The sequence below is a fragment of the Antechinus flavipes genome, chromosome 1 (assembly GCF_016432865.1).
Source record: "Antechinus flavipes isolate AdamAnt ecotype Samford, QLD, Australia chromosome 1, AdamAnt_v2, whole genome shotgun sequence".
Taxonomy (NCBI): domain Eukaryota; kingdom Metazoa; phylum Chordata; class Mammalia; order Dasyuromorphia; family Dasyuridae; genus Antechinus; species Antechinus flavipes.
The window spans coordinates 432,219,409-432,231,466 of NC_067398.1; the positions used below are offsets into that span (position 1 = coordinate 432,219,409).

Sequence of the window (12,058 nt, forward strand, 5' to 3'; positions counted from 1 at the left end):
GAACGAGAGACCATTACTGATTACAAAATAGAAAATTTTGATTATATCAAATTAAAAAGCCTTTGTACAAACAAAACTAATGCAAACAAGATTAGAAGGGAAGCAACAAACTGGGAAAACATCTTCACAGTTAAAGGTTCTGATAAAGGCCTCATTTCTAAAATATATAGAGAATTGACTCAAATTTATAAGAAATCAAGCCATTCTCCAATTGATAAATGGTCAAAGGATATGAACAGACAATTTTCAGATGATGAAATTGAAACTATTACCACTCATATGAAAGAGTGTTCCAAATCACTACTGATCAGAGAAATGCAAATTAAGACAACTCTGAGATACCACTACACACCTGTCAGATTGGCTAAGATGACAGGAAAAAAATAATGATGAATGCTGGAGGGGATGCAGGAAAACTGGGACACTGATGCATTGTTGGTGGAGTTGTGAACAAATCCAACCATTCTGGAGAGCAATCTGGAATTATGCCCAAAAAGTTACCAAACTGTGCATATCTTTTGATCCAGCAGTGTTACTTCTGGGCTTATACCCCAAAGAAATACTAAAGAAGGGAAAGGGACCTGTATGTGCCAAAATGTTTGTGGCAGCCCTGTTTGTAGTGGCTAGAAACTGGAAATTGAATGGATGCCCATCAATTGGAGAATGGCTGGGTAAATTGTGGTATATGAATATTATGGAATATTATTGTTCTGTAAGAAATGACCCGCAGGATGAATACAGAGAAGCTTGGAGAGACTTACATGAACTGCTGAGTGAAATGAGCAGAACCAGGAGATCATTATATACCTCAACAACAATACTGTATGAGGATGTATTCTGATGGAAGTGGATTTCTTTGACAAAGAGACCTAACTCCATTTCAACTGATAAATGAAGGACAGAAGCAGCTACACCCAAAGAAAGAACACTGGGAAATGAATGTAAATTATTTGCATTTTTGTTTTTCTTCCCGGGTTATTTTTACCTTCTGAATCCAATTCTCCCTGTGCAACAAGAGAACTATTCGGTTCTGCAAACACATATTGTATCTAGGATATACTGCAACATATTTAGCATATATAGGACTGCTTGCCAGCTAGGGAAGGGGGTGGAGGGAGGGAGGGGAAAAATCGGAACAGAAGCGAGTGCAAGGGATAATGCTGTAAAAAAAATTACCCTGGCATGGGTTCTGTCAATAAAAAGTTATTTAAAAAAAAATGCTCTCATTTCACTTTCCTATTCCCCAGTCCATTGAGAAAGAAAAAAAACAAACAAACAAACCAACAAACTCTATTGCAAATATGTATCATTGAGCCAAATAAATTTCCATTTTGGTTAGGTCTAATAAAATTGATACAATCTCATTATACAACTTTAAGTATCACATTTACTCTGGATATTGATTTGCCTTTCTATTTCTGTACCTTTCCATTTTAAAATTCTGAATCTCCAACTGTTATATTCATGTAAATACTTGTATTTCTCAGATTCATATCAAAATTAATAAGAAAAATCAGACTTTATTTGTTGGCCTCTCCTAAACTTCTTATTTTACAAATAGTCACTGTAACTAAATAGATTAAAAAGATGCCTGTAACCCTCCATCAGAAAAGCATTTTCTTTGAGCAGTTCTTTTCCAAAGGGCCAGGATGGGTTGTGCTAATTCATTAATATTAAACCACAATTTTTTTTGTGAAATAGCTGCCTGTGTATAAGGATACAATGCTCTATTGCAGAACACAGTACATTAGCAAGTCCCTGGTGAAATCAAAATTTAGAAAATTGTCTCCTGATTAGCAATTCTCACTGACTCAAGTGTTACCAACATCTTGGTTTGGAATCAACTACCTCTAGATATCATTCTTTACACTGAGATCGTCTTGAAATTTGCCCCACCACAATTGTATGTGTCACTTCGCTTAACTATAAAATGTTACACTGGATATGGAAGTTAAAAGATGTCTTTATCAACATTACCTTTCTATTTACAGCATCAATTTGCTTTTGTTTTTCATTTGTCAGCTGAAGAAGTTCTGCCTGATGGGCTGCAACCATTGATTCAAGTTGCTTTCTAAAACTATCATCCATAGAATGAAGCCTTTCCATTGTAGCCCTGTAGGAAGCACATACAAAGTCATTTTACTTTGGTGGCTTTACTTATTTTCTAAAAGGATTTTTTTTCTAAAACATAAATGTCTGCTTCTGAACACAAAAATTCCCAAGAGTTATTTAAAAGTAAATTTTACTTTTGATTTTGAAGACTTTTGTCTCTTTCTTCAATGAGTTTCTTTTCTTTGGTTTCAAATTTCTCTTTCATTTGTTTAACTTGTATCTCAAGACCACTTAATAGTTCTCCTTTATCTTGCCACTTCTTATTAATTGCACTGAAATGAAAGCAAAAGGCTTTAGAACGAAATTTGTATGTCAATTTAATGTACCATAATAGTTTTTCATTCATTTAGAAGGTAGCAAAGTAGTGTAGAGGATAAAGTGCTGGTTCTGAAGTCAGGAAAATCTGAGTTCAAATCCAGCCACAGGTATGTAATAGCTATATGATCTTAGGCCACAGTCATTTGGCCTCTGTCCCACTTTTTTCATCTGTAAAATGGGAATAATAACAACAACAATAAAATGACTTCCCAGAAATATTGTGAAGATTAAATGAGCCAAAATTTTTAAAATGTACAATGCCTGGCACATAAGAGGGAATTAAAAAATGCTAACTATGATGATAAGGATGATACTCACATACCTGTAGGCTTTCTCAATTTCCTCAAGTTCTGCTTCCTTTTCTTTCAACTGTTGTTTTAGATCCTCTTTTCTCTCACACTGCTGCTCCAGTTTCTCCATTAGCTCTTCAACTTGTGCAGCTTTTTCATCAAGCTGTTCTTGAGTATTTTTATGTATTTCAATGATTTCTTCTCGTAACTTTCTAATAATGTCATCTCTTTCCTGTAAGTTCTTTGTAGAAAAATCAATATATTATTTTTTACTATCCCTGAAATGTTATTTTGCTATTTTACAAGGTAATGTAAGAAAAGGATATCTTAAAAGTTAAGAAATAACTTGAAAGTTTACTGTGAAAGGCATTTAAGGAACTATTTATTGTGAAATTTATAAAAAAGTGCAAATAACTAATACATGTTTATATTAAATGTGAATAAAAATTGTCAAGGATTTTTAATCCTTTATATTTTTATTTTACTAAGTGATCAATTATGAATGAGATGCATTTGTTTTTTAAAACAAACTCCAGGATCCTATTAGAATCTCAGTTTTAATGGTCTATATGATGAAAAGAATCCCTTGTACATATGGAGGATTTGCAAAATTAATTCATATTAAGTAAAAATTAAGAAATATATGTTATGTAGAAGTTTTAGGAGAGTAGAAGAGGTTAAAAACTAAAATAAAATATATGATTAATTCTAAAAAGGATTATGAATACATGTGAGCTGTGAAAAAAAGATTAAAAATAGATTCATATGCTTCAACCTGCTTAAAAAAAAAAAAAACTGGAGGTATATTTACAGTTGCTTTATAAAAAAGAGGAAGGAGTTTCAGTGTCCAAGATGTTGGATACTTGTTAATCTGGCAAACTGATATGCATATGGTAAAATTGAAGCGCTCTTACCTCATATTATCAAAGGAAAAAAATAGGAAATATTGCTACCATTCTGTTGTGCATCATTTAATCAGATAAGGACTTCATCTGATCCTGCTACTTACTACCCTTTTCCTCATTTAACATTAGGACTGATGTGTTGAAAATAGTAACTACAAATATTAACAGAATCCTATCAGTTAGTACTTTTTAATTTCTAACTTTCCCCTTAACTCCCCATGAGTACATGAGTAAAACCATGATCAGAATGGCAATTTTGGTGTCCACAAAACATAGAGGTCTGCCATCTTTTGCTGAGACATGAGCCCCATTGTAATATAGTATAATTATTTTCTAAATCTATTAAGGACATCAAGTGAGGGGTGGAGTTAAGATGACAGAGTAGAGGAAGTACTCTACTGAGCTCTCCCAATATTCCCCCCAAAAAACCTTTGAAATAATAGCTCAAATAGAATTCTGAAGCAGCAAAACCAACAAAAGATCAGGGAGAGATATTTTATCAACCCAAGATGACTTAGGATGTTGGAAGGAGAGATATTTTTAAACTTCCAATAGTGTTTATTTTTTCAAATACATGTACAGGTAATTTTCAACATTAATTTTTGTCAAACTTGGTGTTCTTAATTTTTTCTCTCTTCTTCTCTCCTTTACTTCCCACCTCCCCAAGACAGCAAGCAATCTGATATAGGTTAAATATGTGTAATTCTTTTAAACATATTTCTTGTTGTGCAAGAAAAATAAGATCAAAGTGGGGGAAAACTACGAGAAAGAATAAAACAAACAAAAAGATGAAAATTCTATGCTTCAATCCATTCAGTCTCCACAGTTTTCTTTTGGATAAAGACGGCATTTCCCATTCCATTTCTACTGGAAATTTAATCAACCAAGTTCATCACAGTTGATCATCACATAATTTTGTTACTTTGTACAAAGATCTGGTTCTGCTCATTTTACTTAACATCAATTCATGAAGTCTTTCCAGGCTTTTGTGAAATTAGCCAGCTCATCTTCTTAAAGAACAATAATATGCCATTACATTCTGCTACAAACATTTTTGCACATATGGGTCCTTTCCCCTTTTCTATGATTTCTATGCAATTCAGATCTAGTAAAGACACTGTTGGACAAAAGGTATGCACAGTTTTATAGCCCTTTGAACATAGTTCCAAATCACTCTCCAGAATGGTTAGATCAATTCACAACTCTACTAGCAATATAAATAGTGTTCCAGTTTTCCCACATCCCTTGCAACATTTATCATTATATTTTCCTATTATCTTAGACAATCTGACAGGTAAGAAGTGGTACCTCAGAACTGTCTTAATTTCATTTTTCTAATCAATAATGATTTAGAGCTTTTTAAATATTACTTGAAAAGGTTTTAATTTCTTTATCTAAAAATTATCTGTTCATTGACCATTTGTCAATGGGAAATGATTTGTATTCTTATGAATTCGAGTCAATTCTCTATATAATTTAGAAATGAGGCCTTTATCAGAAATACTGCAGGTTTTTGGTTTTTTTTTTTAACCACCTTTTTGCTTTCCTTTCTAATCTTGGCTGCATTGTATTTGTTTGTGTAAAACCTTTTAACTTAATGTAATTAAAATTATCCATTTTGTATTTCATAATGTTCTTTAGTTTTTTTTGGCTATAAATTTCTCTCTTCTCCACAGATCTGATAGGTAAACTATTCTTTGATCTACTAATTTGCTTATAATACCAACCTTTATATCTAAATTGTGAACCTATTTCAACTTAATACTGATAAAGTGTGTAAGATGTTAGTCAATGTCCAATTTCTGCCGTACTATTTTCCAATCTTCCTAGCAATTTCTGTCAACACCGAGTTCTTATCCCAGAAGCTGGAAGTCTTTGGGTTTATAGTCATTGACTATTGTGTCTTGTGTACACCTAACTTATTTTACTCATGGGAGGAAAGAAAGCTCTGTAACAGGAGTGGAGGCTGGCCCATAGACCACGTAGATGCAAAATCAGAGGTGGGAATAAGTAGGGATAAGGAAAGAGTTTAAGACCAAAGAAGAGATGAGAGGATCATGGAAAGTAAAATGTATAATTTTGATCACATGAAATTAAAAAGGGTTCGCACAAATAAAAGTAATGCAGCCAAAATTAGTAGGAAAATGGAAAATCAGGGGAAAATTTACGGCAAGTTCCTCTGAAAAAAGATTCATTTCTCAAATATATAAAGAACTATGCTAAATTTATGAGAAAAGAAAAGCCATCCCCAATTAATAAATGGTAAAAAGACATGAAAAGAAGTTTTTAGAAGGCGGCAAAATTATCAACAATCACATAAAAAAGTGCTCAAAATTACTACTGATTACAGAAATGAAAATTTAAACAACTCTTAAAATACCACCTTATACCTAACATAACAGATTAGAGCTAATATGACAGAAAAGGAAAATAACAAATGGTAGAAGATGTGGAAAAATTGGAATATTAATGCACCACTGATGGGATTGTGAACTCATTCACTACTCATGAAGACAATCTGTAACTATGCCCAGAAGTCTATAAAACTGCATACCATTTGAATCAGAAATATCACTAGTAAGTCCAGAGAGATCAAAGAAAAGAGCAAAAGGACTACAAAATTTGTAGAAAAATATTTATGGCTCTTCTTTTGGTAATGGCAAAGAATCAGAAACTGAAAGGTTGCCTACAATTTAGGAAATTGTTGAACAACCTATGCTATATGATTGTGATGTAAAATTTCTGTGCTATAAGAAATGATGAGAAGAATGGTTTCAGAAAAATCTGAGAAGATTTATATGATCTGATGCAAAGTTATGTGAGCATTATATACAGATATACATCATTGTACACAGTAATTGCAATATTTTTATGACAATCAACTGAAGTGAAAGACTTTGCTACTCTAAACAATACATTATCTAAGATGATTTCAAAGGATCAACTAAGAAAAATTACTATATATCTCCTGAGTGAAGATTGAAACAATTTTTTCTACTTTATTTTTTTGTGCATGTGCATATTTTACAATATGACTAATATGAAAATGTTTTGTATAACTTCATATATATAGTTTATATCATTCTCATGGGGTATTGGAGAGGCAGGTGGGAGAGAATTTGAAACTCAAAAATTTTAAAAATGAATATTAATTTTTTTTTACAATTAATTGGGAAATATTTAATGAAATAAATAAAAATATATTTTAAAAGATCAACTGAACTCCAAAGCCTCTGGAGTTCCACTGAGTGACAGTCTATAATTAGGAGAACAAGAATTGATAAACAATGCAGATAATGTATTTTGAATTTATCCCATCATCTAGCTTATGATTAAGTGGGTTTAAAGTAAAGTTGTTCTTTACTTTGGAAAAAGCATGGAAATACACTGCATGAGTAAGAGCATTAGAAATGGAAGGAAAAAGGATACTTGATGCTTAGGGCCTTGAAATACTATATCTAATAGTATTCTAAAGGGAAAAGTTTACCTGAATAAATTTCAACAAGTGGTTTGAATTAATTCACTATATTTAAAATTGAAAGCAAGGGGGTGGGAATGGAACACAGAATTACAAAAAGATTAAAAAAAAGCCATATTAAAAAAAAAAGTATTTTTAAAAAGGAAGAGAGCTTATTGTTTACAAAGGGCTGCTTCACAAATAGTAGGGGAAAAAAAAAAAACCAGTTACCTCTCCTGTGAGTCCACAAAAAGTTACATTTAGAAAGATAAAAACAAGAAAACAATTGGTAGCTAAAAAAAGAACAAACTGTGATGTTGACATGAAACCTGTCATAAAAATATGACACTGAAAAACTCTAAAATCATTTTTAGCTACTATAATTCTGTATCTAATTCCAGCAGTTATTGTAAGTTTTGCCAAATATGCCATCTCTATCTCTTGCTAAAGAAAAAATATTTAATATCAAAGATGATGTCAAACTCACTTCTTTCAATTTTCTAATGGTTTCAGTTTGGTCTTCTATAATTTTGACCTTAATTTTTAAAGAATCACTGTCACATTCACTTAGCTTCCGAAGAGATTCATTCTCTGTAGTTAAAACTTCAATTTTTGCCTCCAGTTTCCCACAGTTTTGGGCTAGCGATGCTCCTAAATTAAAAAAAGTAAGCATTATTAAAATGTAATGCATCATATATTTCAAAAACATTTTTATTACAGGAAATTATTTTTAAAAAGGCAATAGTTCTGAATTAAGGAAACTCCCATATTTAACTGTAGAAAAAAATTCAAAATGTTGTTCCTTAAAACCACCAAATTTGAATATATAGTGTTATAAACTTCAGGTATTTCATAACTTCTGTACTGGGATATGCAGCACAATGAAAATGAGTTTTTAAAAATTTACATAAGTAAATTCAATTGACAATTGAATGGCATTGCACTATACTTTCAATTATTAATCAATCAAGAAACACTTCTTGAACATCAACCATTAAATGCCAGGCATTAAGCTAGGAACATATTTTATTGAGTGAAAATATAAGTAAATACAAAAAAAGAATAATGTTGAGGAAGAGATACTAGCAATTGCAGGAAATCAGAAGTGCCCTAAAATAGAAAGGGTCATTTGAATTAGAATTTGTTTATTTTTTTCTTTGCCTTTTAAAATGGCTTTAAAATTATAAGTTTCCAATGAATAGATATTTATTGCCTCCCATCCCCATGATTAAATAAAAATAAGCTCCTCAAGTTTGCATAATTAAGCAAAACAAATACCTACAATTACCACATCAAAAATACATGACTTATTCTGCATTTTAAATTCTCTCAAAAGATACTTTTATTATTTCTTTGACAAAAAGACACTATTGCAATCATATACAAAATTATTCTTCTATTCCCCAAATGATGGGCACTCCTTTAGTTTCCAGTTCATTTCTACTATAAAGAGTTGCCATAAATATTTTTGTACATATGAGATTTTTTTCTCTTTCTTTGATCATTTTGGGGTATAGGTCTAATAGTGGTATTGAGCTGAGCTTTGAAGAAAACTAGTGGTTCTATTGAATATCAGTATGATTTATAAAATATCAGTAGTATTTCCTGACAATTTTGTAACTAATACTGTTCTTATTATCACCCTTGGAAAAATGGCCTACTTGTAGTCAGGAAGGACTGGGTCAAGTTAGTAATTTAACTCAGTGCCTCAAGCAATGCTCTGAGACTAAAAAGTTATTGTCTGTCAGCATTGGTAGAGGGAAGATAAAATGATATCACCAAGCCCCCCAAAAATTATAATTCATTATCAGATATTCTGTGAATACACCTAATTTATTTAAACATCTACTAGAGCCTCATCCTCAGCCTCCCTTGAGATAGGTTACAGGCACTCCTTGCTAATGTAATGTTTTTATCATGAATGAAGGCTGGATTTTGTCAAAGGCCTTTCTTTGCATGTACTGATAGAAATTTTTGTTATTGAAGGAATAATTTTTTAAATGTTGAACCAGTCTGCCATGCCTACTATAAAGCTTGTTTGGTCATAATGATTCATGTTAAAACTTAGATACTCTAGGCTCTATCCTTAGTCTCCAGATTTTCTCTACCATATTATATAGCAACCTCTTTTTCCTGGAAATTCATTCTTCCTATGAACTTGATTTTAAGAAAATCACTCAATCCAGCCAGCCATTCCTGGGCTCTACTATGGCCCCTTAAGGGTACCCTTCCCTTGAAACCCCCATTATTTAGCTCGTTATTCATTCGTTTTGTGTTATCTTCCCCTTTTTTAAAATGAAAATTCCTTGATGACAGATCATGATCTGTCTGCATAAATTGTATTCTCAGAGTTTAGCAAGGTGCCTGCTATAGAGGAAATACTTAATAAAATGACTGTTGATTCTATTAAAAATATTTTTATATTTATATTCATTAAGGAAATTAAGCAATAATTTTTAATTATATTTCCCAAGTTTTAAAATCAAAACCATTATTTTCCTCGTAAAAGGTAGTTTGCTGAATTTCCTTTTTCACCGATGTTTAAGAATATAAGTGATTGTTTTTAGAAGGTATAAAATAATTTACCCATGACTCCATTTGAGCAAGATTTTTGTTTTTGCTTTTTTGCACAGTAATTCTTTGTTGACCTGTCTTGTTTCTTTCTTTGAGATAGGTCTATTTAAAATAGTTATTTCCTGTTCTTTCAATTTTGATTATTTATATTTTTGAAGATAAACATCAGCCTCCTTTAAGTTCTTTACACTATAATGATTATAACTAGGTATGCTATTTCTTAACACTATTCAAAATTTGTTATGTTGTTTCTCCTTTTTATTTGTAATTTTGCTAATTTATATTTTCCCTTCCCTCGTTGTGACTTTCCTAAGGGTTTGCCTATGTGGCTGTCTTGTTCAAAGAACAAGTTTATGAATTTGTCAGTTCAATTTAAAAAAAAAAATTCATTCTCATCTATTTTTACTTAACCCTATATTACCTTTGAAAAAACTTTCCTCTAGACAATTTCTTTCCCCCCATCCCTGCTAATTCCTTTTGGTATAAAATGAATTTATTTATTTTCCTGTTTTCTCATTTATAAAAAAGCATCTCATGAGATAAAACTTTTCTCTAAAAATTATTTTGGCTACATAGTACATATTTTAATATATACGATGCTACTGTTGTCATCTATGATTTTACTGTTTTTTCTCATTTCTTTTTTAAACTTTAATAAATTAACTTTTCAGTTTTAATATAATTTCATATTTTTTTTATAAAGCTACAGTTTCAAGGGCTTGTTCTAATTTTATAAAACACATAATTCTTATTGTATTGTATTGCCTGAAAATACAGTATATACTTTTTGTCCTTAAAGACATTATATGTTGAAATAGTTAATTACAGGGTCAAAACCACAAAGTAGAATGTAATAGGCTCTTAAACACGGCAGAACTCTTTTACTTTGATTTCTTGTATACTTGTGCCTCATTCAGTGCCAGGCACAAAATAGTTTTAATAAATGTATGTTGACTGAATGAATGAAGTGAAACTGTAACAGTAATGAACTGAGAGAACAGGGAGATGTCAAAGACTGAGAGGATGCAATTAGAATAGTTTAACGTCTATAAATATGTTAAAGAATATTCTACAAAACAATGTAAATTAAGGAGGATTGAAACAATGGAAAAGGTGGAAGCATAGGAGATTATGAACAGAGAGGGAAATTTTGTAATTCTGATAAATCAATCAAGGTTCTTACTTTTTAGATCTTGTAACACATATAACTTATGCCAATCAAAGAATTCTAGTTTTCTTAGTTAATTATTCAGTTATTATGATAAATAATTTGAGCATATTAAAGAATATCACTAGACTGGTTTTATTCTTATTTTTTCCTTTCTTCTTTGATTTAAAATTAGAAAACGTAATTTTGCTATTTTATTTTCCCTTTCAAAAACTGAATTTTTACCCTGCTGTGCCAGCTCCTGTCCCCATAGTTTTCTTTCTGCTCTTAAACCATCAAGTATTGATTCCTGGGCTGTTAGTTGAGAAGTAAGCTGTGATTTTTCCTGCTTGAGAAGTTCTATTTGAACACTCTTTTGCTTGTCCTCTTCAATCATGGTTTCAAGGGTATGAATTCGATTCTGCATACATAAAACATTTTAATTACTTTTTTCAATTAATAGATATTTACTTTCCTCCTTCCCACCAATCTCTCTCCCTTCTACCCAGGAAAGGAAAGCAAAAATCCTTATAACAGACATTTACAATAAAAAAAAAAAATCAACTTCCACTCTGATAATGTCGAAAATGTGGATCTCATGACATTGTTTTTATCATTGTTAGTATTCTGCAGTCTTGGTTTTCACTGCATTACTTAGAGATTTTAACTTTTTCAAAGTCATTTTTTTCTTTATAGTTTTGTTAAAATTGTTTATGCTGTTTTCCTGATAATACCTACTTAAATCTGCATCAGCTGATACAGGTCTTCTCAGATTTCTCTTGAAACCAGCATTTCTAATGACACAATATTCTAGTACATTCAGATAACATCTGTTTAGTTATTCCCAAATTATAGCTATCCCTTAGTTTCTAGTTCTTTACCACCAAAAAAGAAAGATATAAATATTTTGTACATATGAGTTCTTTTCTATTTTCTTTAATCTCTTTGGGGATGTCAAAGATATGTATGCACAAGGTAGTAACTTTTAAGGCATAGTTTCAAACTGTTTTCCAAATAGTTAGACCACTTCACAGCTTTATCAATAGCATATGAATATTCCTATTTTTCCCATTGCCCTTCCAGTATTTATCATTTTTCTTTTTTTGTCAACTTTGCTAATCTGATGAATGTAAGATGAAACCTCAGAGTTGCTTTAAATTTGTATCTCCCTATTAGTGACTTGAAACAATTTTTCACATGGTCATTAATAGTATGGATTTCTTTGCTTGGGAAGTCCCCGTGCATATCCTTTGAC

At 31.2% G+C, this 12,058-nt stretch overlaps 1 protein-coding gene across 3 annotated transcripts in view; it reads right to left on the reverse strand.

Moving 5' to 3' along the window:
* The window catches only part of LRRCC1 (leucine rich repeat and coiled-coil centrosomal protein 1), a 40,749-nt gene that overhangs the window by 2,349 nt on the left and 26,342 nt on the right, over positions 1–12,058 (reverse strand). For all 3 annotated transcript variants that reach the window (XM_051969960.1, XM_051969959.1, XM_051969961.1), the window contains 5 exons: positions 11,050–11,224; positions 7,570–7,733; positions 2,753–2,961; positions 2,247–2,384; positions 1,978–2,113 (listed from right to left, as the gene is read on the reverse strand). In XM_051969960.1, coding sequence (XP_051825920.1) covers positions 1,978–2,113; positions 2,247–2,384; positions 2,753–2,961; positions 7,570–7,733; positions 11,050–11,224 — 822 coding nt within the window. The remainder of the gene's footprint in view (positions 1–1,977; positions 2,114–2,246; positions 2,385–2,752; positions 2,962–7,569; positions 7,734–11,049; positions 11,225–12,058) is intronic.